Raw genomic sequence first — 26,949 nt, 5'->3', positions numbered from 1 at the left:
ATAAGATGAGGAAAAACTTATTTAATCTCACCCGTTCTCCCCTAAATCATCCATCCATAATGAATCCTCAGCTTTCCTTATCTATTTAATCTATACTTTCAGTAATATGGCTTTAATCTTTATCTCTTAAATCATTCCTAAAATAATAATCCTTATCAAAATATACATCTGTTATATCAATATAAAAACATTTTTAATTCATCATTACCAATGACATATTGATATCTTAATAACACTGTCTTGCCTTGATGTTCATGTTACACACGCAGATGCAGCAGCTGTCAAAGTTGCAGTCCTTGAAGAGGTTCATGACGGACTCTGACAGGATGAGTGTGACGTAGAGGCTGTGAGCCTCTGGTATGGAGGGCACGGTGGGCGGCTCCACTGAGTTGAGGGGTCTGCATGTGGATGGGGTGGAGGCTGCCGGAGAGTACAGGTTGTCTGAGGTGTCGTACTTGAGGGAGCCCTGGACACTGGCGGGCCCGCGGGGTGTGCGTGGGGTGCGGGGTGTGCGCGGTGTCGGGGCAGAGAAGCGTGGGGTGGCCGGGGAAGGCAGGATGCCCGCTCCGCTGTTACTGGGCGGGGCACTGTTGGACATGAAGGGCGTGTGGGTCTGAGGTGTGTAACTCTGGCTGTAGTCCTGGTCCAGGGTGCTGCCCACACTGGGGATGTTACTGAGGAGGGAGAGAGATACAGATTCAAGATGGTTTATTTTTCATTATGCACAACAATTACAGCAGCAGTCATTGGCAACGGAATTCTTAAGTCCCTGGCTCCTCTTAATGTTGTCACGGCCGCCCTATGGCTCGTTCAGCGGCCAGCAACAATTAAAGAGCAACACAAAAACAGTGACTGAACCTTAAACCATAATGTCAAATTATTAAATAAATCCAAAACAGAACGGCACGTCAGCGGCCAGGAGCAGTCCACTGTGAGAGAGTGCCCCCCCCCCCCCCTGACTCAGGACACCTGAGAGAGAGAAGGGAACAGGAGGAACCAGCAGGAAGGGGGAGCGCGTAACACCCCCAACCTAAGTTAGTGATTTTTTTTTTCCAATTACATTATTTTCTTTTCTCCTTTCACATAAACAAAACAGACCACAACTCTCACAGACCCTGGCTTGCAAGCGCGAAAAAAATAGTCCCGTCTAGGAGGAAAAGGGAAATCACGAGTTGCCTCCACCTTGGACCGAACCATCCGCAACTGGCCTCTGCCCACCAGCCTCTAAAAGCAGACCACAGTAGCTCGACCAAAATCACCAACACGCTGCAGACACGCTCTGATCCATCAGCCCTGTCAACCAGGAGACAGGGAGAGTTCCACCAGCTCAACCCAGGCCCAGCAACCCCATGCTCCAGCACATACTCAACCTCATGTCATATAGAAGAAGAACATGTATGATAGAAACACTTAGTCAACCTTTCCAGCTCAGACTGAACCTGATAAACTGTGTTCACCAGTCACTTTCCAATGAGACTCAAAAGGATCTCACCTTTCTTCTGAGCCAAAACATTTTCCAACAAATTTAATTTAGCCAAAGAAGCAAAGTAACGTTGGTATTGTCAAAAGTTCATCCTAGATCAGTGAAGCCCTCACGTTTGGGGAGCCTGCCAGATGTAATAGTCCAGGGTCAACGCAATAATACATTTACAAGCCTATATGCAAATGTAATAAGGGCTGACCGCTGCCGCTGCCCCCCCCACAGGGATTCTGATGAGAAAAGCTCCATGTGTGTGTGTGGGGGAAAGCATGAGAGGTGTAGCTGTGTGTAGTTCAGTGACAGATAGAGTGCAGAATGGGAGCTGCTGTGTGGGCCACCTCACTCCACTCCACTGATAATCCTCATCCTCCACCAAGACCTAGAAGGCCTTTTACACTCATTCTCCTGCTCCGCCTAGGCAGCCATGCATGGGAGATTGAGCAGCCTGCTCAGGGGGAGTCCGAGGAGAGAGAATGCACAGTGCGTGGACAGAGAAGGGAGTGGAGGAGAGTACAGTATGCTTCCTTAATACGCAAAACATAAACCAGCCAGCACAGCACAGCACTTCTTTTTTCAGCAAGTCTAAATTGGAATGTCTCTCCAACCGTCTGCCCAGATCTTCAGGGTTAATCATAAGGAACCTTTGAAACAAGCACAATAGAAAATATACAGAAGTAAGGCTTGTAGAAGCATAAAGATGTCATGTTTGATGTGCTTGTTTTAAAGGTGGAGTCAATGATTCTGAAGAATGCTTGTTGTCAAAAATGATTCGCTACCTTTCCGTACTGTGTGTGCGCACTGGAAAATAACTCTGGTGTTAATATACAGCCTAGGCTCTGTAAACTGGCATCTACACAAAGGGTATGTAAACAAAGGGGGACAACCATAGCTAGCACAATGTCAGTTTACTAGGATGTTTATGTTTATTAGCAATGCATTTTTTTTCGCCCAACACACACACACACACACACACACACACACACACACACACACACACACACACACACACACACACTTAGACAAAAAGTTATTTTGACAACAAGCATTCTCCGGAAATGGCTGACTACACCTTTAAGCTGAAACATTAAGTGGATAACTTCACTGTGGTACAATCGTATGAAAAGATAGCAGCAACACCTGAGGACTATCCAGGACTATTCTGAGCAGGACCAACACATTACCAGGCAGAGTGGGGCACTAACAGCAGCATTACCTGTCCTTGTTGAGGAAGGTCATGACAGGCACGGGGTTGAGCATGTCGCGGCCCATGGTCCAGCTGGGCCGGTAGATACATTCCTCTGGGACTTTGACGGGCGGGAGACACTGGCTGGGCAAGGCCTTCAGAGGAGCAAACATGGAGCAGCCTACGAAGGCCTGGCACAGCTCCGGTGGCTTGTACACAAATGAATAGTCCTACGGGGATGGCCAGAAGAATAAAGCATACAGACAAATTAGAAATCAAGGCATTTCACTTCTTTACTTTATACATACGCATTAAAAAAACTAAAACGCTGAAACCTAAGCATTGTTTCAATACAACCTCCTAAAACCTCAGCTTCATTTTAAAAACTGCACAGAATGTCAACATTTACTACACTCTTTTTCTCTCTCTGCGTCTGTAGCAGATAGAGACATGAAATTAAAAACATGTAAAAGCTTAAACCCTTGGCCTTGACGGTGTATCACTATCTTTGCCCTTTAATTCATTAAGATTTAGAAATAAAAATAAAAATCAATAAACATCTTAAAAATGGGGTCAATTTCACTCATTCACTTTGACTGGGGGACATCGACCCATCCGCTCTGACAGTAAATCTGAGCTGCTGGGTCTAATCAAGAGGAATGGCCCATTAAAATAATAGCCTGACAGATAGTAGTGAGTCCTACTAGACCCACCTTGATCTCGGATGGCTTGGGGCTGCAGAAGCTCTCCTCCACCTCCATCTTGAAGTGCCCTGCCAGGGAGGAGGTTCCGTCCAGCATGGTCATGCCGTGGCCCCCCTCCATGCTGCCGTAGTCTTTGCTGCACATGTTCATGGGGGAGTAGCCCATGATGTGCTGCTCCAGTGAGGGGGGAGTGGGGAACATCTGGTGAAGGTCTGCTGAACCTGGATGGAGGGGCGAGGAACAAGAGGGGCCATCAGCATAGTCAAGACTTGGATTATTAAGTGTTTGAAGAGGAAGTATTGCCCCTTATATCATACAATTTAAAACTTGGCACACAGAACAAATAAAAAGCCTTGTGTGACTGCTGAAACGTAGCCAGTGAAAGAAACACATTGACTGGAGTGAAAGCATAGTGTATACATAAAGAGAAAACCATCAGCTCTGCCACCTTGCCATACCATTAAGGGGTGTTTGGTGTTTTGTCCCCCCAACGGAGTCTTCAAGGCAGCCTGTGGTTAGGGATAGAGCCTTACAGGCAGCGCTGCCTTGAAGGCTCCGTTGGGGGGGGACAAAGCACTATTGAGCCCATAAAGGCTGTTTCAAAGGGGTCAAAATATCAGCACGCGATTAGAAAATAATTATTGCGTTATGTTTCAACGTTAATTAATCTCGATTAACACGCTATCACTGACAGCCCTAGTAAAAAGCACATTAGAAAACCATGAATAATATCCTAACATATGAGTTAGGAGAGTCAAGGTGCCTTCACACTGTGTCCAGGAGGGTAAGGCTGCATATTCAACTCCCCCTCTTCACCTTGTAGGCAAACTTTAGCATTGAGACTCCATTTCTTCAGGTTAAAGCAATGTGTCAGTTGTCTGGTGACCCAGGACGTGTTGCTAGTTAGGATAGAGTCTGAACACAGTCAGCACAGAATGACATGTATGAACAGATGGAGACAAGCTGTTAGCACTCTGCTGTTAATCACTGTAGCTTCTGTCAAGATATATGCGTATGTTCTTTTTCTTCAACCAAATATGACAAGCATCTCTTTGTAGGAAGCTACCACCTAAACACAAAACTACTCACTACGCTTTAAGTCCTTTTGCAGGCATCTTGCCCCCACACCGTCTGTTTACATAGTTTGTCAGCAACCTTGGCACGTTCATTGGGATTTATATTTTCAGAAGCGAGACTATTTATAAGACCAGCAGAGCTGTTTATGTACAGTTAAATGATGGGTAAACGCAGAAGAGCCTTATTTTAATACTTTTTACCAGACACTTGTACTTTAAATAAAAGGACACATATCTTGGTGAAGGTATGTATATCTCTGCAAAACTATGACTTTTTGGAGAATATACAAGGCCTCAAACAATTTTTTGTAATTGCAAGATGCTTCCAGGAGGCTCACAAAGGCAATGCATGGTTAATGGGAAGAGTCTGCACAGCATCTGTTTGTTTGTTATGCATTTTTGCTTTTATTAGACAGTTTGGAGAGACAGAGATGAAATGGAGCAGAGAGGGCAATGACAAGCAGAGAACGACCCGGGCTGGATTCTAAACCGGGTCTGCTGTGAAGAGGACTGAGACTCATGAGGGGGGGGGGGGGACGCTCTAACCACTTCACCACGAGTGCCCTAAAGTACATGTTTATGGAACGGTTGACATAGCGTTCTTTCATTCTCTATAGTTTAACACTTCGGCCCCTGAGCTTCAACCTATGACTGCATGGAAAAATACTGTACCATTGTGTTGGGTCAACACATTGGGTTCAACACTCAGACTCTAGAGCTAGTATAGAAAGCCTGAAGTAGAATAACAAAGGACACAACACAGGATGACTCTTACCTCTCACTGAAGCACTAGGAAGTTAACTACAGCTATATTCTCCACCACTAGGTGGCCAAGCCATGGGTGAGCATCACTGATGCTTATGTACTATATGCCTTCATATGAATTAGTCAAATTAAAGGGTATGCAGGGTTCGACATAACGTATAGCCCGATGGCCCGGGGCCAGTAAAATCATATGCAGGGCAAGTTGATTGGCCAGTCACTGTCCCGCCCGGGCCAGTGACTGGCCAATCACAGTTCAGTATCTTTTTGTAGATTACCTTTTTTGTAGACTATCATGGTTCATTGAAATGCGCGTTGAGAGTCGTAATGAAAGCAGTGTTTATTTAAGACTCAATATAATAAACCTAATATAAAATATATTTTTTAATGAAAGGCCAGTGGACAACCGATGCGTGGGCGTTTTGACAGGCGGAGCAAGAAGCGGGTGCACTCTCGCTCCGTTGGCAGAGCTGCCTACCGTCCGCCTGCGAGTCGACACATCAGTCGACTTGCTTTGCCCCCTTTCTTTCTTCCCACAGCAGAGGTTGAGGTGCAGAAAGTGATAACTGCGCTTTTCCTTTATCTGCCACCGTAATGTTACAGTATTTGCATACAAGCCCCAATGGTAATACAAATGAGAGGCGTTATTTAAACGCTGTGAATGCGTCTCCGGTGATTGTGTCGGTTGTAGACAGAAACGAACGAAGGGACTCCGCTCACTGTACAGTTCCTATAGTCGCGCAGTTTGGCACTGTGTTTTCAGGCTCGAGACATTCAATCAAATCGCGGAAGTCTTTCCCATTGAAATCGCTAACGGGGAGAATATCCCCGGTTATTATTTTAGCCACAAACCACAGTTCATCTGCGCGGCGGCTCACTCGCTGGCGAGATCACACGGTGAAACGCTGCGGTGATCGGACGAAGGCATTGTGTGTTTCTAAGGTGATTTAACGTCTTAGTCTTAGACGAGCGTTTAACTTGTGCTGCATATTTTGCACTGCATTGTTTTTTATCAATAGTTTGAAAAAATGGTCCCACACCGGACTCTTAATGTGAAGCTGACACTTCATGGAGAAGTGACACTCCTGCAGCGCGCTCACGACCAGACGTGAACTCACATACACGGTGAAATATCCCATTAAAAAAACGGCATAACCCCCTGATTTTCGTATTTCTATTCTATTTTTAAAGTCAACTTGAGCGCAAGTGGAAAACCGGTCATTCGGTCGACACATTCACATCCCTAATGCATATAGAGAAAGTAAAAAACAGCCTACCACACCACAAAGAATGATCAGACCTTCATCTCTTATTTTTTTTTTATGTTTGAACATGACTTCTGCAGGTGAACTATTCATTAAACTGCCCAAATTCAAGAATAAAAACAATCAAAAATCATAAAATCAAACTACTGGACTTTAAAATACTGGCCGACTCTTTCAACATACTTTCAGTTGTAGGCTTCTAATTCAATATGTTTGCCTGGTTTTATATTATGTGTATGAGCAATATCAACATTTCATATAACTAACTAAAAGAAAAATAACCAAATCTAAAGGGAATATCTATACTGTTACAGTATAGATATTCCCTTTAGATCTGGTTATCTTTCTTTATTTTTCTAATACAGGTATTATAATTATTGACACTAAATTATGAAGAAAAAAAAAGTGTGTGCAGGGCCAGTGAAAATATACAAGGGGCCAGTAAAACTCAGATCCACTGGCCCGGCGGGCCAGTAGGAAAAAAAGTTATGTTGAACCCTGGTATGATGCCATTTTAATTAGCTGGAATAGTGAGCAGGGGGGAATACCATGCTGAAGTGCCTTCTGGAGAAAGATCAGTGTTACCATTGGGACTGGCATGCAATATAATTCTGTATTAACACTTTAAATAAATCCCTTCTTGTAGTTCAAGGAGACACTGCATGTCAGTGTGGAGGGAATAGAGAGGGAGAGACAGACACAGAAGCAGTGATACGTACTAATGCACGACACAGGGTCCAAAGTGGATGGCTTGGGTTCCTTACTTCCAAATTTCTCGTCCGTTCCGTTGACCGGCCGCCTGGAACCAGGCTGTGCACATACAAAAAAATTGAATGGATTTTTATCAATTGATCATTTTGAAAATGCAAAATTGTCAGTTAGCACTACAGCTCTAATAATAATAATAATAATAATAATAATAATAATAATAATAATAATAATAATAATATTTGATGGCGTTATTTTTGATTGGTTTTATATAGCGCTTTCTTGGAGGTCACTCAAAGACGCTTTACATCACATAGAATATACATAAAAAATTAAAAAATAAATTTCTAACACCTGTAGGTTCTGATAGCCAGTACCACACATGGCACATGAACGCCAGCAAAAACACACTCACAAACCTTCTCTCTCTCGCGCACACACACACACACACACACACACACACACACACACACACACACACACACACACACACACACACACACACACACACACACACACACACACACACACACACACACACACACACACACACACACACACACACACACACACACACACACACACACACACACACACACAGTTTACTGAGATATTGATTACAGAGAGGGATCCAGTGCCTGTACTCACCGCCAGCTCATCTTCGTCAGAGTTGAAGAGGTTGTCCAGGTCGTTGATGGACACCACCAGGTCCGTCTCGTGGATCAGGCTGGTGGGAGCCAGGCGGTTGCTAGCCGCCGCCCGCTGAGCGTCTGAACAACAAACACACACACACATTTAATACTCACATATCTGGATTGTAGGTCTTATGCATGTACTGTATAGATTAAGGCTCCTATGGAACTCCATGAGAGGCAGAAACCTTGATTCTAGCTGGGACCGTTCATAATGACTACCTGGATTGGCTTCAATCAGGTTACCACACATTTTTACCAACAAAATTTCAATTTCCGTGACTTCTCCATAAAATCTTATCCAATCTTCCATCTCCTTATTGAGGCCTGTTTCACAATAATATTGCTCGACAATGAAACTTTTACTGCATTTCTCTTGAGCCATGTGCTATACTTGTATTAGTCATTTAAAAGGGCATAAAATAATAGAAACACACTCCAGAGGCATTCTTGTGGATGGACAAGCAAGATTTTTTAACAATAGTAACCTCAAGGAACTATTTGCATCACGTTATAAGTGTTATTTATGAACGTGTTTTTAACACTAGAGGAAATGAGTTTTAATTAAAAAACTCTTGTAAAACGACTCAAATCAAATCATTCCAAGCCATGTGCAGGCCTGGGATCAGTTTCTTCAGATTACAGAACTTTTCCAGGAGTTTCATGAGCGTGGGAAACCCTGTTCAACTGACTTTCTATTTGATCAATTCATGATGAAGATTTTCCTTCTAAATTAAATTATTAAAATATTCATGGCATAACACTGCAGGACCCGATGGATTGAATGCTCCTTCCTTATTTATTGAATGAATGCAATTTTTGAAGTTGCATTGGGTAAACTACTCTCCCAACCAAGATACAGCCAGCAGCCTTTTGGACTCAGTATATGGCTTTTGTTTAAACAGCAGCCAAGTCGTTTGACAAAGAACAAGAAGGGTCGGACGGAAAAGATGAGGCTCTTTACCATCTGAAGGACCTGCTCCACCATCTTCACCCTGGGAGGTCAGAGAAAAAGGGCAGGGTTAGAAGGGACCACGCGCACACACACACACACACACACACACACACACACACACACACACACACACACACACACACACACACACACACACACACACACACACACACACACACACACACACACACACACACACACACACACACACACACACACACACACACACACACACACACACACACACACACTTCATATTTCATTAGACATAGCTCAGATTGTGTACAGTCAGGGCAGATAAGATTTTTTATGATAATAACAACAAGACTTTAATCCAATCTGGATGGACCTTTTTTCCTCTATTAACAAAGGCCTGTGGCTGAGCACAGTGGGTTTCAGTACTGTGATAACATGAAGGGTGTTTGAAATCCTTTGAGTCCATAGCTGTGATTAACAATCCTTACACATACAATTGACTGGACCAGAGTTGGGGGTGAATTACACATTATAAAACAAGTGTCGATTTGGGTAGCCAAATTCAACTAACTCCTTTCTCCAGCAAAGGTTTCAAAGGAATAATGGATAATCACAGCAATAATAAAAACAAGGGAAGAGTGAAGAGAAAAAGAAGAGCAGAGAGAATGGATTGTTTGCCTCTGCTGTGGCAAATGAGATTTCCAGTGTGGATCAAGAGTGAAATCAGGATCCAAGGAATGGCCCGTTAGGCTCCTAACCCAGACATCAATATTAGGCCTTTCACACCAAAATGAACCAAGAGTCAGTTCCAGGCTGGTGTTGGGGTCAGTTCAAAACTGGTTACAGCCTTATCCCAGTTATGAACCGGTTGGTTTCACATCGACCGGAGACAGCCATGGAGCCGGCAAGAGAGCAACGTCATGACGTCACTGTAAACGTGTGTGTACGTCGCCCGACGCCGCTGCTCTTGTGGCTAACGCTAAAGCTACCGCTAGCTTTAAGCACAACAACAGCGGCGAATACGTCTTATTTTTACACTTGTTGGCTCTCGCTTTGCTTTCTTAAGCAAACATGACCCATACAGCGTATTCTCGCCGGTCAATTTGATCGCTACGTTCGGTAATTATGTTATGTTTACGTCTCGTAGTAGCGGTGTTTTTAAATATGGCGGGCATGAGGTTTGAGTTGCTCTGGTTGGTCAGGATAATCCCTCCCCCAACCGTTCGCGCAAGCAGTTCTTATCAAACCCTGCTCAATCCTGGGGTATGAGTTCCCCCGGTTTTTACGGCCCGGAGCAGGCTCTCTGGCGGTGTGAAACCAAAACACTGGCTCTAACTCCGAACAAGCCCAGAACTAGCTCCGATTTTGCGGCGGTGTGAAAGGCCTATATGTGGGAGGACTGGCCTTCTCTGTCTATCTGTCTGTGTGTGTGTGTGTGTGTGTGTGTGTGTGTGTGCGCGCGCATGTGCGTTGTGGTGTGTTTGTGTGTGTGGGTGGTATGCTTTGGTGTGTGTGTGTGTTGTGTGTTGTGTGTTGAGCAGTTCTAGCTGGGGAACAGGAATGTTAGGTCCTGGCCATTGATTTCATTCCGCTCCAGGGCTTTTCTCAGAGTAACGCGGGCTTTAATCTGTCTCCCTTTAAAATGGACCAATCCACGCAGTACACAATGTCCACACTGAGGCCACCATCTATAGGTGCTAATGATGTCTTAACCTCTTATCAATAACCTGGCCTTGGGTGTGAAAGTGTACATGGGTTGAGTTTTTAACATATCGCTAAAAAAAACTCTGACCTCCAAAATCTATTCACTTCACCTTAGAGTCAGAGTCGGCATTTGTGCAAACTTTGAAGAAATTCCCTGAAAGCATTCATGAGATATAGCGCTCGCAAGGATGGCCCGGGCGGACAGACATACAGACAGAAGGACGGACAACTCATGAACACAATGCCTCCAGCCGCGGGCTATCGCCGATGCAGAGGCATAATATATTCATCTATCGAGGGGAAATTCTCCAGGCGATCCTGATTATATTCCATATCAGCCAGGTAGGAGGTTATGTCTGCTGCAGCTATAAAATAATGAAAAAGATACTCAAGGAAAAAGGCCCTGAACAACGTTACATTGTAATTCACGTGAAGTCAAAATCAAGGAGGAACACACACACACAACTCTTCTGGGACTATATCCACTCCTGTGAGAGTTGCCCTCACCCTTCCATTCCAGCTCATGCCGGGGGGACCAAGCACAATGAAAAGATTTGAGAGCACTTTTTAAGCTAAACGGTTCAGGGAGCCAGGTTTGCTGCAGTGACACACACACACACACACACACACACACACACACACACACACACACACACACACACACACACACACACACACACACACACACACACACACACACACACACACACACACACACACACACACACACACACACACACACACACACACACACACACACACACACACACACACACACACACACACACACACACACACACACACACACACACACACACACACACACACACACACACACACACACACACACACACACACACACACCTAACAGGTGGCACCAGTCAGGAGCCGGAGCCAACCAGCCAAGAGTGGGAAAAGGGCAGATGAAATAGGAAGAACACAACAACTTTAAAAAGTAAACTGGACGGGCTAACTATCTGGTGTTCCACTGGGCTCAACTAACAATGGAGGTTCAGGGATAGCTTCCTGTTCACGTTACACTGGGGCAGTGAAAGCGGATGAGTTATTTTTAGTGCATTATTGCCGAGGATGCTGATGGCCTATTCTCTACCTTCTTGATCAGAAAATCAGCTCTTGTCTCTCCCCTTTTTTTCTTTTCTTTTTTTAACCCCAGGCTAGCATTGGGGAAGTCGCGGATGAAGTGGTTACTCTCCATGCAGCTAAGCATTTTTCAATCCTTCACACCCTTTTCTGCATTAAGTCAAATGGGGTGTGGCTATACACAGGAATGACAGCGGTCAATTTGGGTAAAGGGCAACTGAGCGTGGCTTAGTTCTAGGCAGAGCAAGGTTCAATGGAAGACTGCTTTTCATGTCAAATAGTCACAGTAAAGAAATGGCAGGGAGTCAGGTTACATTAGAAAAAAGTAGAGCTTTAGAAATATAATACTAGCAACGCTTCTATGGGATTAACCTAAACTGAATCATGATGCTTAAATATCTCATGTGATAATCTAGCCTTAATTGGGGTCTTAAGTATAAAGCTCTTATCATAAATAGTGTGTTGAGTAGCAGAGCCTGATGCAGACAGAAAGATACCATTGTGTTGAAGCTGGAGTGAAATTATTACCAGTCATTTGCACACCAGTTTATTTTGACAGCTTTTTTTTAAACGAAGATGAGAAAATATTGCAGGAAAATTCAAATCTTTTATTATTTTGGTATACAGTTCTATCAATAGAAAAATGTAGGCTACACATTTGGTTGATGCTGTCATTTTTATTTTTCAATGACTGTCTTAAGCCAGACTGGTGTGGTATTTTGCACCAGTTTCTCTTTTGTATGGAAATTTAAGTTCCAAGTAAAAGATGTTAATCTAATGTGATTAAAATGCAGTATGGTTATTTTAATCCATTGAATTTAAAGGAAAAATACTATATCGTGATATATATCAATAACATGATATACAATTACCTATAACGTGATATAAGATTTGGTCCATACCGCCCAACCCTACCATGTGGCATGTTAGTGGTCAATTTGATCAAGGTGCAAATCTAAGTTTAATTCTCATTTCAACTGTCAAATAAATCCCTGTAAAATTGAAAGAACTTTTTCTAGAGAGACCAAACATAAAACATCTTTAATGTGTGGACGCATTACATTGTTGCAATAAAAATATCTGTGTGTGTTCACATGAGGTGCATATGGCAGAGTAAATGATTGGTGTGCACTGTGCAGTGTGTGTTGTGGGGGATGCAGTGGAGATGTTAGGTAGGGAGTTCGCCTCTGGTGTGCAGGGTCGGAGGTTCGATCCCCCGTCTCCCCGCCACATGTCGAAGTGTCCCTGGGCAAGACACTGAACCCCAAATTGCTCCCGATAGTTAGCTTAGTTAGCTTAGCACCCTAGTGCTAAGCCTACCCTACGTGGTAGCTGCTGCTATCGGTGTATGAATGTGTGTGTGACTGGGTGAATGTGTACAAAAAAAACAATGTAAAGCGCTTTGGGTCTGTGATAAAAACGGAGATATAGCGCTATACAAGTCCATTTACCATTTACCATTTAGTGTGCGAGAGTTTGTAAACGCTGCCAAACTGAAAAATACAGAGAGAGCTTTGTGGAGCTGATAGGCTTAATCCACTTTGTGTCAACTCATTTGGAGATGGACTTGGAATATTACCGACATTCACTCATACGAAAAAGTTACGCACTGTAGCGTAAAATACTGGAAGCGCTCCAGTTCACAATCAATTGGTCACTAATGGACTCATGGCTTTCCGTACCTTATGCTTCTTGCCCGGCTCCCGCTCCCCACCTGCCTTGTCCTTCTTGTGGGAGAAGGTGAACTTGACGTCCCCCTCCTCGAAGGCGTAAGGGTCCACCTCTGGCTCGTGGTCCCCGTCCGTTATGGCAGCAGACAGGTAGTGGTTCCTCCGTGCTCTGTACATCTGAACCCGCTCTTCAGACACCTTCAGAGGCCAATCAGATGTAGACATCACCCTGGGGAGACAAGAGCAAGAGCTGGGGGGTGAGGACTCTGGAGTGGGCTGAAGACACAGACACAAATCAGCAACAGATATTAACCTTAGTCGCTCCAAAATGTTATTTACAAGATATATTTTTCTATTACAGAACAGAACAAAAAAAAAAATTCCAATAGTACGCCAGTTAGGGATGTCCTGAATACTATTGTACAGGCTTTTAATACTCCTTATCCTTATTGCCCATATCTTAAGGCATCTTTAACCATCTTCAGTCATGTTAAGGTTCATTTATTATGCATTATCCTAAATGAGCTTTTCATTTCTATTTTCCAAAATCTTCTATAAATTATGAAATGCTATATTTAGACATTTTTAATCTGCTGACAAAATTGTAAATATGGTACTTTCAGTTTTGTTGCAAAACAAAATACAAAGCTTGCAAATACTGAATTGTGCCTTGAAAACCAACCTAACAAACCAATAGTCAAATATTTTAATGTCTCTGGGCAGCCCAAATGCAAGTAGAAAAGCAGAAGAACACAAACTACTTTTACATGTTGGCAAGGCACTTCCTCAATCCTCACGCTGCTTGTTATCATATGCCATAGTTGCCAGTGCTACCATGTTTATCTGCACAAACAGACATGGCAGGGATGGCAAACAATCCTGACAGCTGTCATGCAGCACAACCAAATGCATCATGTTTGTTGTGTCACATAATTAGATTCCTAGCAGATTCATGGAAACGTGGCGACTGCCGCGTTGACTGCTCACAGACTCTCACACACACACTCATGCTCACACACACACACACACACACACACACACACACACGCGCGTATCACTTGTTACTGTGACACTGCTCATCATATGTGACTAGGACTGTGGCTTACTTCTTCTCTGGTCATGTAACGGAGGGGGAGTAGAGGACTGAGTGACTGAGCTAACACATATGCATCCATTCCCTTCCCTACAGTTCTCTGGACACTCCTGTCCTGTGGTCATGCTCTGATGTGAGGGGAGATGGAGTGCAGTGGCCTGGGTCAGAGATTAGCCTCCATTCAGAGCCTGTGACTGGAGGGATTACAGCCATCTAGAATAGGCTGTCCCCCCTTGGGCTTACATAACCCCACTACAGCCAGTCTACGGCCTGTTGGTCACTCCTCCTGCCCTCACCCTCACTCTGTCCATCTGTCATCCTCTCCCTTTGCTAGCAGCTTCTCATTGGGGAACATCTCTCTCTAGTGCCTGCCAAACTCATAGCCAGTATTTCTCTCAGCTTCAACTGTAATACAATAGCAGAGATTTTGTTTTTCTTGATCCAACCCTACCATTATTCTTCACTCCGGTATGTGTTTGTGTGTTTGTGCTGGCCCTGCACATTGGTGTCGTATGATGTCAAAAGGGCACATAGCAAGAGATTAACATGCTTCGTGTGGCTAAGCGCTAGTCCCAACATTCTGAAACGGTGGGATTTAGGGGTGGGGGGATGAGATAGGAAAGAAGGTGGGTTTTGCATCATTACTCTCATAATTTTTTTTTGGGCTGTTGAAAGGGCTCTAAGGGCGCACTCACACTAGTGCCGTTTGCCTGTTCCGTGCTCAGCACGATTCAGCACGATTCCCCCCCCTCCCCACTCCCCCCGCAGGCCCGTGCTCACACTGCTCGTGGCCTGGGCACACTTGCACCTTGCCTACGTCACCGTGCACGTTTAGGATTTGGAGCTTAGTCTACTTGTAGGCTATACGACTGTTTGTGAATATTTTCATCCGGCCAAATTTGCATCAAATATTCCACTTCCACATTAGAGCAACGAGAATCCTTAAGCTATTGTTTTTTTTAAAATGTAGTCTTGACGTAATAGGTCGCGGTGAACAGTCTCATATTTGTGCAGCACGCTGTTTATTATTAATATAACGGCCCGTCATCAGACCATATGTATCCGGATGGTTTTGTACACATCGATCGCTCCATCAAATCCAAGTCAGAACTTTTTGTATGGGCAGAGATCGTTTTTTTAAGTGTCTTTATAAAGTTTCTTGTTAAACCTTAGTGTAGGCTACTGTTTCCTTATCACCGGGCTGCGGTGTGTTGTTTTGGGTGCGTCTCCACCGCCATGCGTAAATGCAGTTATGACAGCTGACGGGAGGAAAAAGAAAAAAAATCATCTGACGAACGTGAGTAAACACGAAAACCTTTTTGCTGTGCTTTCTGAGCCGACCTAATTAGCTCTCTCCCTCTTTTATTAGCCCACACCTAGGCTTACACACACGTTAATTCTCACACATTATAGCTACAAGTCCAAGTGGTGGGCAATTCTGGTGCCGACTAGTAAGGCAGCGGACGTTAACGGACAATGCATCCTTAATAAATTCACGTCAGGAACGCCGCCTGTGCGCTTGCTTGTGCGCGTGTCATCTCATTAGCATCTGTACTTTGGCCACGGCACACCTCTCCCAGGTGTGCCGTGGCCAAGGGGCTGTTCCGTGCTGGAATACGGATGGCGTGGTCACACTAGCCAAACGTTCTAGACTTTAGTATGCTAATGAGCTTTGGCACGGGGCCGCGGCCCTAGTGTGAGTGGCCCCTAACAGGAACAGGGGAAATGGGGGCTTGGATGCCTAACTGATTAGTCAGTCTGAATAGCTGACACCTGTACACACCGTGTGTGTGTGTGTGTGTGTGTGTGTGTGTGCCTCGTTTCCATTGAGCAGCACAGTTCGGTTAGGCATGGTTCACAGGGCACAGTAACCCTAGATCTGGCTTGTGTTTCCACTGCAGACAGTACCCTTCTTGGTAGGCTGGGTTTATGCTGGACGGTGATAGCCACAGTCAGAGTATATGCAGTCTATGGGTCAGGGCTGTTGCACAGCGCTGGCTGTGGGAGCTATGTAACTATGGTGACATCATAGCAGCGGGACACACTGCTGATTAATGGTGGAGTCAGCAATTCTGGAGAATGTTTCTTGTCAAAATCAGTGAATATTTCCTTATGATCTGACCGCTACTTGTCCGTACTGTGTGCACTGAAAAAAACAAGCGTCTCCTGAATCACTGACTGCACCTTTAATTCAATGAAGAGGGTAAAGCCACATGGTCAACAAAGAGCTGCGTGTCGCCATTCTTCTCTGAACACAAGATTCTAGCCGAGGATATTACACATGACTTTTTACCTCTCACATGATGATTCTGTCGACCAATCAAGGGGCTGCAGTATGTAGCTGCACCCTTTTGGGACGGCTTGGTACCCCAAAGAAAGAGTTGCAGAAATAGGTGCGGCACGCTTGTTACGACCCTGGGCCGTATCTTCCTGGTTCTGTGCTGTTTTCCTTTTGTTTTCCTTTTGTTTGGTGTGGGAGTGAGACCTCTCTGTGTGAGTGAGCATCTTTACAGGTACAGGTTCGGGTGATTTGGCCATGATGAGGAGAGGGAGGTGATTGGCCACTATCAGCCCGGGTGCAGTTAAAGGCCCCACCGGAGCCACTCAGCGGGGGGCATGGTTGACAGCAGCAGCACCCGCTCACGATTTCCTAAACCACTTTAATTATTCTTTGTCATGTGTTAAGTATTATTATTCAGTTGTAGGGGTGAGTTGCCGTTTATTTTGCAGAGTTTGTCTCTTGATGTTTAGGTTAGGGTTTGCTTGTGCTTTTGTTTCCAGTTAGGTTGTTTTGGCGTTAACTCACCCTGAAGATTATTGCTGCATCTGTTCATTATTGCTCAGTTCAAAATAAATTACCATTTATCTTACTTTAGAAAAGTTGTTGTGTGGTGGTTTGGGGATCGGGGAGTGGGATTGTAGCATTTATGTTATGCCTCTGGGTTCCCCTAGACTGGGGCATAACAACGCTTCTCTTATTTTGGTACCTTTACCAACTTTTGACAGTGGAAATGCAAATAAATGCGTGCCGAGACACACTGCTCAGTGGAAACGAGGCTAAAGAGGGCATCAAATAGCGATTGATAATAAGTAACCTGTCACTCACTCTGTGACTGACACCAGGTTGTCTGGTGACGCCCAGGCCTCGTCCCTCAGCTTGTCCCCGGGCAGCAGTAGTGTGGGCAGCTCGGCTTCTTTCCTGCGCGGTAGGTTGAATAACCTCCAGGGTGCAGTGGAGCCTCCGTCCTCCTCCTGGTGGACTGCTGCCCCCACGTACACAGTGGGCTCAGGGGGGTCGGAGTAGCTGGAGCCTCCGGGGTGGTGGTGGTGGTGATGGGTGTGGGGGTGATGATGAGAGTGGAAGTGCTGATTGAGGCCCTCGGACCCTTCTCCGGGCTCCTCGCCGCCCTTCACCCCGACCAGGCAGGGCTCCGGGGGCGGCTGGTAAAAGTGTTGGCTGTTAGGGGTTGAGGGGTTCTTCATGGAGTCCCCCGACTCCTCGCTACGCTCACAGGGGTGGGGGCTAAGTGGTGGGGGTTGGGGGGAGTTGGCCTGCTCCGAGGGCCCAGTGCTGTGGAGCTGGGGGGCTTTTTGGATGGATGACACATCGGCAGAGCACATGCTAGTGAACCTCCCTCCGTCCTGGCCCCTCATGGACAGCCTCTGGCCGGCCCCAGCCTCAGTGTCTAGCGAGGGGTCGTCACAGGTGGGGCTGCGATGGTGGAAGGGCGTTTGGGGTCTTTTCTGCTGCTTGTCACCTTTCTCTGGCTTCTCTCCCCCGGCCTTGTGCTTGTTGGGGAGCTGGGAGGGCTGGCCTGCTGACTGGGCCTGGCCCGGGGTGCTGCCTGCTCGCTGCTTTACTGATTTGTATCTGCAGGGGAAACACACACAGGGAAACACGTGAGATCAACCAGCACAGACAGACATCCACGAGGAGGAGGATTGTTCTTTTTCTTTTAAACACAGTTTATTTACTCCTTTTTTACAACATGTCTTTAAGACATAACTTACACAAAATTAAAAATTAAAAAGGCAAGAACAAGAGAAGGAATTTTTTTTATAGTGATGAACAAAAATAAGAAGAATAAAAGAATTATAGAAAATAGAAAAATTGGGCAGGACATTATCTTAGAAGGTATTCACAGTAGCTTTTAGTTGAATTTCAGAGCCACTGTTAAGTGGTCAACATTTGTTTACTAGCAATATAATTCTAAGATATTATTAATTATTGGCCATTTTCATCTCAACATCCGCTTCTCCTGGAAAACATTAATCATCTCAATTACCCACCTGCAACATGACAGGCCCACTGATAATTAAATTAGCAGATATGCAACACGTCATTTTTATGTTTGTTAGCCTGCAACAACTAATCCACTAATGCCTCGTTTCCACTGCGTAGAGCGGGTCAGGTCGGAGCGGCTCAGAGCGGGACAGCTCACTTTTAAGAATCTCTGTGGTGTTTCCACCGCCGACCCTACCCTTACTGGTAGGGCGGGATTTAGGCTGGACTGCGATAGCCGGCGCCAGAATATGGGTCAAACTATCGGGCTGTGTAACTGTGGTCAAATCAGCCGCTTCTTTATTTATTCCCCCTGTGTTGTTGTGAGCGTAAACGCACAGAGAAGACTCGTGCTACTGATAGAGACAGTGAGCGAACAGCGCTGGCTGCGGCAGCTACGTGACATCGTAGCAATGGGACACAGTGTGGGGCACATAGCCAACTGATTCATTTAATGATGAGGAAAAACACCACACAATAAACAGTGCTGCGCTCACATTTTCGCCAAAACACAAGACTCTTCACTCTTGCCGAGGTGACTACACACGGCGGAAATGATTCTTTCGACCAATAAATGGACGGCATGTGTAGCTCCGCCTTTTCGGCACCCTTTCAGGCGGCTGGTACCCCAACGGAGAAGTACCGAAATTAGGAGAGGCTTAGAGCGGTTAGGTGCGCTTATATCCGTACCCTACCCAACTTTTGGCAAATGAAAAGCCAAAATACCCGGACCGAACCGCTCCGACCCGACCTACTCGGTGGAAACGAGGCATAACATTATTGAAATTCATAATATTCAAACAGGGTGTTAACCAGGAAGCTGTGTCTCTTTAACACGAAGGGCGCTTGTGTGTCCTAAAAATTAGATGTCAGGGATGAGCAGACATGCCGAAGACCTTCCATCTACAAAACAAAGCTAATAAACGGACATTAAACCTGGCAACGCACAGAGCTTCCCCCATTCCTGTGTTGCCAAAGTGCTGCCAGCTAAAATGAACATGACCCAATCCACAGTGTTCTCATCCGCGGAGCAAGCCGGCGTTCTCTCACTAGAGTGGAAGGAAAAAAGGCCAAGTGCAAAGATTCCCTAATGGAACTAGCTATCAACCAATCAAATCACACACAAAAGTGGACATGGGACCTTATTAAAAAGACGAACGCCAAGCTCAAACCACACACCGTCTAGTGTGAGCACGGCTTTAAGCATCCAGACGTCCTGCTCACTGATTGGCCCAGGCGTGTGTTAACATGTACTGTGGTGAGTCAAACAGCTGGCTGCAACTGTGGTTGGCATGGACAGGAAGCAGAGGACAGCTGTTTTGTTTTGGAATGCAAGAATGTGGAACAAAAGGACAGTCATTTCAACTAAAATACTTCTGAAATCAACAAGGCTGAATGTAAAACGTATAAGCAAGAAGTTATACAGCTTTGCATGTATAAGCACACCTTTCCAACACAACAAGAATATCATCAACATTAGGGTAAGATGTCCTCCATGCATACATCCTGGCAGCACTGTAACCGTGCCTATATGTCCTAATAGATAATAGCAGTTAAATGTGAAATCATGTAATGGATTGGATTTATATAGCGCTTTTCAAGGCACTCAAAGACGCTTTACAGGGTTCCAGGTTCCATTCATTCACACACAGTCATACTGGTGGTGGTAAACTACCATAGTAGCCACAGCTGCCCTGGGGCAGACTGACGGAAGTGTGGCTGCCATTCAGCGCCTACGGCCCCTCCGACCACCACCTCAAACATACAGCAGTCATACACATTCACACGTGTGTGTGTATGTGACATGTTTTGAGCTCATTTGTCAAAGTTAGGAGCTTGCAACATGCACACTCCTTTTTTTTGCCACCCCACTATCCCTTCAGTGCTCCATCAGAGGTCAAACTATTCTTTCTCCTTCAAATGAGTCCCATCAGTGTGGGAAGAACAAGGGTCAGACTAACAGAAACACACACATAAGCAGCAGAGGGGTTACAGCCCTGGCTAAGGCTGTCAACTTGTATAAATAATAGTGATACATTGAAATGTATGAAGAATAATATGCTTGGACGTGGAGAGAACTATAGCCCGTCTGTGCCTCTCTGCTCCAAAGGTAAACTGTGGGTAACCTCTTTGAAATGCCTTTGAGAGCACATACATGAGGCCATAACGTGCATATTATACTGAACTGAACACACCCACATGGAAAGGGACTGACCTGGAACAGCTGCAGTACGACCTCTGCGAAGGCTCCACAAAGTCCCAGGCTCCCACTCTGTCAGCCAGCTCCTCCTCACAGGTACCGTTGGTTGCGGCCGAGAACTTTCGCCTGTGGAGAGGGGGAGCGCAAAAAACAACAATGTTATCCCAATCTTTTTTCACATCACACACACACACACACACACACACACACACACACACACACACACACACACACACACACACACACACACACACACACACACACACACACACACACACACACACACACACACACACACACACACACACACACACACACACACACACACACACACACACACACACACGTGGTATACAGAGGCAAACGGTGTAAGCATTTGTGCCGAGGCTGATTTCACTGACCCGCTCGGCGCAATGCTATTTAGCTGAGAGGCCAACAAGCTAACTCCAGCCGACATTCTGTGTTTGGTCAAGGGGCAACAGATCCCAAGTTGCTCCCAATGTGTCATAGTCACTGATGGTGAAAAATACTAAAAACAATGGGACAAACCTGCAAGCACGAGTAGGGCTAAGCCATTGTTTTTGTGTGTGTGTGTGGGGGGGGGGGGGGGGGGGGGTCGAGGCCGAGTCCGATATTAGGGAGTAAAATATAAATATAAAGAAATAACTTAATTTTTTTACCCTTCAAATATAGTTGAAACACTTCTGAGAAAGGCAGAAAATGTTAATGTTTTATAATACTTTCATTGTATCGGGAGAATGCTTTGGCTAAATTAATAAAGTTACAAATATGTCTAAAGTTATGTGGGGCATTTTTCTACACAAATATAATTTTATATTATTTTTATTGTTATTATATTATTTTTATTATCACTTTATATTTCAGTGATAGAAAGGTATGAAACATATTAAGTTAAGTCAACCAGAAATGTTTACTTAAAAAGGTACAATATGTAAAGATTTTGCATTAAAACTTCACAAAATGACCTAACCAATGTTATATATATTTTTGAGTTATGTCCTAAAACATAAAAAAAAAAAATCCATTCATTTTAATAGAGTAATGCTCCGAGTTTATCAGTTCTCCCCCTTGCTTCCCCCTCTAACTGAAATATGTAGCGGACCGGACAGTATGCCAGATAAATACACTAGACAACCAAGAACAAGTGGAAGAAGGACTAGCACATAGCTTAGTGCTTCTCCAGTATTGTTGTTTTCTGCATTGCATTGTGTTGTTTTGTTATGGACTATGATTAGGCCTTGCCCTCCGCTGCTGTACCTGGACGAAGTGAATACCTTTGGTTACATGGATGTTTCATTTATAGCATGGTTAATCAATCTTTGCTACTTTCTTTAGAGACAACAGCAAACATACTTGTTCTGGGCTCGGTTGATATTACACTCTTGCCAGACGCGCTCCACCACGTGGCTGGCGAGCCGGCGTGGAACCTTGCCTCCGTGGTGACTGGTTGTGTCCACGCTGAACCCATCCGACGCTGCAGGCATCTTAACCCATCTCTGGGCTGAGTGAGAGTCCACTGGAGGGAGGGGGCAAAGGCCAAGTCAGCACATGTGACAAAAACAAACTATTTAAAGGTGGAGTCAGCCATTCTGGGGAACGCTTGTTGTCAAAAAATCAGTGAATATTTCCTCATATGGATATGTGTGCTACCTGTTCTGTACTGTGTGGTCGCTGAAAAGAAATACACTGTTAAAACATGGCCTAGGCTCTGTATATCTGTAACTGATATGTTGCTAGCTACGGTGGGCCCCCCTTTTTTTTTACATACCCTTTGTAGTCGGGATGTTTTGCATACCAGTTTGCAGTGGCTGCGTATCAACACTGTTAAGATTGTCTCCCGAAAGTGTTTTCCAGAATTGCTGACTTCCAACTTTAATGATGCAGATCAATTGAAGAGCATGCAGTGTTTGCTGCTCTGTCTTGTACGTTTACAATGAGTCCAGAGCACATACCTGTCTGAGCCTCCTCAGGCGAGGTGGGAGGGGTGAGGGTGACCAGAGACATGGCGGGCTCTCTGTGGGCAGCAGGCACTTGGTGTGCAGCAGAGTAGAGGGCAGTGCAGTGGGAGGAGGAGGAAGACCCCACAGGGGCCACACAGGGGATGTCTGCCTGGGGGACCAGCACCAGGCAGGCTGGGTACACCATCCGCACACCACCTGGACAAAAGCATTGGGATGTTTCAGTAAAGAGAGCAGCACAGTCTAAGATTGAACAGGGATGTGCGATTTACACAAACAATAATATCTCTACTACATTTTTTTTTAGATTTTTCCAATAACGATAATTGACGATATTTCGAATCCTTCAAAAATAAAGAATTTTAACTTTTTTTCTCTCTTTTCTTGGTTTGTATGTATTGTCTGGTGTTGTTTGTTTGCTTATTGTAACAAATAAAAAAAATAAAAAAAGTTGAAAAAAATTATTTGAAAAATAAAGCTCAGTGTCTTTCTCCCTTTCTCTGTCTCTTACGACTAGATAGGAACTATTGCTGTTCATCCCTTCAATCGCCGATAGACAAGTTTTTTTTTTTCAAAGATTATTTGTTGGCATTTTCAAGCTTTATTAGATAGTACAGCGTTGAAATGGGGATGACATGCAGTAAAGGTCCACGGGTCAGATTTGAACCCGCGACCACTGCAACGAAGGCCGGAGCCGATATGGTACGCACTCTATCCACTATGCCACCGAGCGCCCCGCCGATAGACAAGTTTTGATAGTTTTTTTTGCAAAATGAGTGACATAACTCCATATTGTCATTGTACACATCGTTAGAACAACTATCAAGATATTATCGTAGATGGTTGTATGTCGCGCACAAGATCTCAATGATGTGGTTCAATCTCTTCCAAACGGACCTACGAGGACCTCCACAGAGGCCAGAGAGTCGTCCTCCCAGTCCATGTCCTCCCCCTTGTCGCCTGACGCACCCCCCTTGGGGCTGATGGGATAGAACTGGTTCCACTCTTCCATCAGCTTCTGGGTGGGGGGGTCGGACCTCTTGAAGGACTGGCCGGTGAGGGTCCCGTTCAACCCAAAAGGACTCAGGATGACTAGGAAGGAAGAAAGAAAGACCAGGCAACGTTAGTCAGCTTTCTGGTTTCATCGCTGCATCATTCCCCACAACACAAGTCCTCCTCTTCATTTCTCTCATTACATTACATTTCATTTAGCTGACGCTTTACCCACAGCCACTTCCAATAAGCGCATTCAACCGTGAAGGTACAAAGGCACAACAGCAAGAATCACGCAAGTACATTAGCTTCAACTAAACCCGACTAGTAAATGCTACATGTAAGTACACATTTTCTTTGTAAGCATCATCTTCTTCCTACCTTCTGTATCCTTTTCCTCACTCTCTTCCTTCCCCCCCCCATTGTCTTTCTTTAATTCTGCAATATTTCCTATATTATATAGTTCTACATCCAAATCTCAATTATTTTATTTTTAATTCATTTTTCATTATGCAATCATTGCCATTATGTAAAAAATATATTTCTTCATCTTAATTTTTTTTTTTTAATCCTTCGACACTGTTTCCACATTTAAATTTTGTCTCACTTTTTGAAACCTTCCATAGTCCCAAGTCCTCATTCTTTCTCCTACCTTCCCCCTTCCCCCCTCCCACTCTCAACAATGTCATTCCTTTCATCCTGATTGTCTTTCTTCCTCCTCTCATTTTGCCATCTCTCCGGCGCTCTGACCTTTTCCAGAGAGCAGTGCTGCTGGACCCTGCCTTGGTCCCAGCTGATTCCACTCAAATACTCACACAGCAATTCCTCACGCCAATTATTGGCCAAGCGGCTAGCTCAGAGCCCATAAACACAGGCTTATGAAGAGACCGGGCCACTCTGCACCAACACACACTTGACTGCATATGGGGAGTCAAGACGGCCAGCGTCAGTTTGCTTATGGAATAGACCTACCATCCATCAGAGAATGCAGATTGGACCCTAAACCGACATGCATAATGCATACATGTGAGCATGATAAGCATATGCATCTACTTGACTTGCATATACACGCAAGCACGCACGCACGCACGCGAGAATAAAGTTTTAATACTTCAATTTCCCCATAATCAACAAGAATTGAGAAGAGAGGAGGTGTGTGTGTGTGTGTGTGTGTGTGTGTGTGTGTGTGTGTGTGTGTGTGTGTGTGTGTGGAGACACATTTTAAATATATTTCTTTACTGCATGAGATGAGAAAAGAAAAGAAAGAATGAATGATACTGTGCACTGGCAATACTGACCAATAACATGAGTCATAAGTTACTACTGGTTGGGGGCTGGGGAGCAATATAATGATCATCCTAAATGACACATAATAACAAATCAGTCAGAGATGACATGGTTAAACGTTACCCTGCACATTGTGATTAGCTGACTACAGTGCGTTGTAGCGTAGGGGAGACCCACCTTGGAAGGGGCTGCTGGCCTGCTGGGCCATGCTGAGGTGCTCCTCTGTCAGATGGTAGACGGGCTGGTGCTGCTGGATCTCCACACTGGTGCACACGTTGCTCTCCCCGTGCAGGAAGAAAGTGAAGGCGCAGGATAGGTGCTCACTGTGGGGAAGAGAGAGAGAGAGAGGTATAAGATATAAGAGATATATACATGTATAAGAAATAAGAGATCTGATATACTGAATATATAATTAATATGAATCAATCTTAATGTTGTGTTAATGTTCATATTAGGGCCGAACCGATATGGATTTTGATATCCGATAACCGATTAATCAGCCGATTAAATAAGAATTGTCCCCAACTAAAATATAAACTGAAAAAATGACTTTTTGTTAACCCTAACATTAAGATATAGAAATTCTATATGTGTAATAAATATGTGTACAGGAACTATTTTTTAACACTAAGTGTTAATATATCTGAAGTGACATGGGTCAGGGCTGCTCGTAGTGTAGTGGTTAGAGCGGCCTGAGCGACACAGCGGGGCTCACAGGTGGTGCTTCTGTCTGTCTAGTGTGGACAGCAGTGTGTGTGTGTGTGTGTGTGTGTGTGTGTGTGTGTGTGTGTGTGTGTGTGTGTGTGTGTGTGTGTGTGTAAAACAAAGGGGCAAGCCCTGACTAACCCCTAGCCTTCTAGTCAATCCCCTCAGCTACAACAGTACCTTCTCTCTGTCTGTCTCTCACACTCACACACACACACACACACACACAGCAGCTCAGGCTTACAACGACGCCTGCCTGTGCCAGTCTGACCTCAACAGTGCACAACAAAGGCGACAAGTTGAAGAAGAAACGGGAAGCGGAGGACAGGCAGACGGAAGGAGGGGGGGGGGGACATGGCAGTCTGTGGGCCATTGTCTGGGAGCTTTCCTCTCTCTCTGGCCCCTCTGGTCCAGCATTCACACCGGCACACGCACACACACACACTCACACAGGCGCTCACACACACACCGGCGCGCACACACACACACACACACACACACACACACACACACACACACACACACACACACACACACACACACACACACACACACACACACACACACACACACACACACACACACACACACACACACACACACACACACACACACACACACACACACACACACACAACAACTAGTAACTTTTCTCAGACACACCAACTAGTAACTTTTCTCAGACTCATTTTATTTTGTCAACGAATGCTCGTCAGTGCACAGTTATCATCTCTTCATTTCCTAAAATTCTATTAAAAAAATAAAGAGCACGCAAGAGACGGATGAACGAATGAAAGGGGGACGCTCTGAATTTGGAAGTGGATCAGAGAGGGTTGGATTTGGTTAAGCAAATATCAGTCTCTCTCTCTCTCTCTCTCCCGCTCTCTCTCTCTGTCACACACCTACTCTGCAGAGGATTAAAGAGAGTGAGCAGAGGAGAGGTAGAGCCAGACAGACAGACAGACACTTCAAGAAGATAATACCACCTACGTAGTCAAGAGATGCCCCTAAGCCTCCCAGAGCTTGACATTCATCTAACACTTTCTTTCCCTCTGTAGAAATGAGATGGTGCTGCTTTAGTGAATGGTTATACATGTAATGATATTCATATTCTACAGCTGGAAGCAAGTAGAG

General features: G+C 44.9%; 1 protein-coding gene across 2 annotated transcripts in view; it reads right to left on the bottom strand.

Annotated features, from left to right (window-relative positions):
- Window positions 1-26,949, bottom strand: part of med13a (mediator complex subunit 13a) — an 84,680-nt gene that overhangs the window by 14,955 nt on the left and 42,776 nt on the right. The window contains exons 4-16 of one of the 2 annotated variants that reach the window (XM_080041695.1): window positions 25,288-25,433; window positions 23,728-23,922; window positions 22,825-23,028; window positions 22,226-22,388; window positions 20,867-20,977; window positions 17,476-18,240; window positions 13,289-13,505; window positions 8,835-8,865; window positions 7,827-7,948; window positions 7,190-7,280; window positions 3,377-3,588; window positions 2,694-2,893; window positions 245-674 (exon numbers count right to left, since the gene is read on the bottom strand). In XM_080041695.1, coding sequence (XP_079897821.1) covers window positions 245-674; window positions 2,694-2,893; window positions 3,377-3,588; window positions 7,190-7,280; window positions 7,827-7,948; window positions 8,835-8,865; window positions 13,289-13,505; window positions 17,476-18,240; window positions 20,867-20,977; window positions 22,226-22,388; window positions 22,825-23,028; window positions 23,728-23,922; window positions 25,288-25,433 — 2,887 coding nt within the window. The remainder of the gene's footprint in view (window positions 1-244; window positions 675-2,693; window positions 2,894-3,376; window positions 3,589-7,189; window positions 7,281-7,826; window positions 7,949-8,834; window positions 8,866-13,288; window positions 13,506-17,475; window positions 18,241-20,866; window positions 20,978-22,225; window positions 22,389-22,824; window positions 23,029-23,727; window positions 23,923-25,287; window positions 25,434-26,949) is intronic. The other variant, XM_080041696.1, reaches the window with a different exon arrangement.

The sequence above is a fragment of the Ammodytes marinus genome (genome assembly GCF_949987685.1).
Source record: "Ammodytes marinus genome assembly, chromosome: 14".
Lineage (NCBI taxonomy): Eukaryota > Metazoa > Chordata > Actinopteri > Uranoscopiformes > Ammodytidae > Ammodytes > Ammodytes marinus.
The sequence above is the reverse complement of the archived record's forward strand: the minus strand, read 5'-3'. Positions and strand labels throughout refer to the sequence as shown.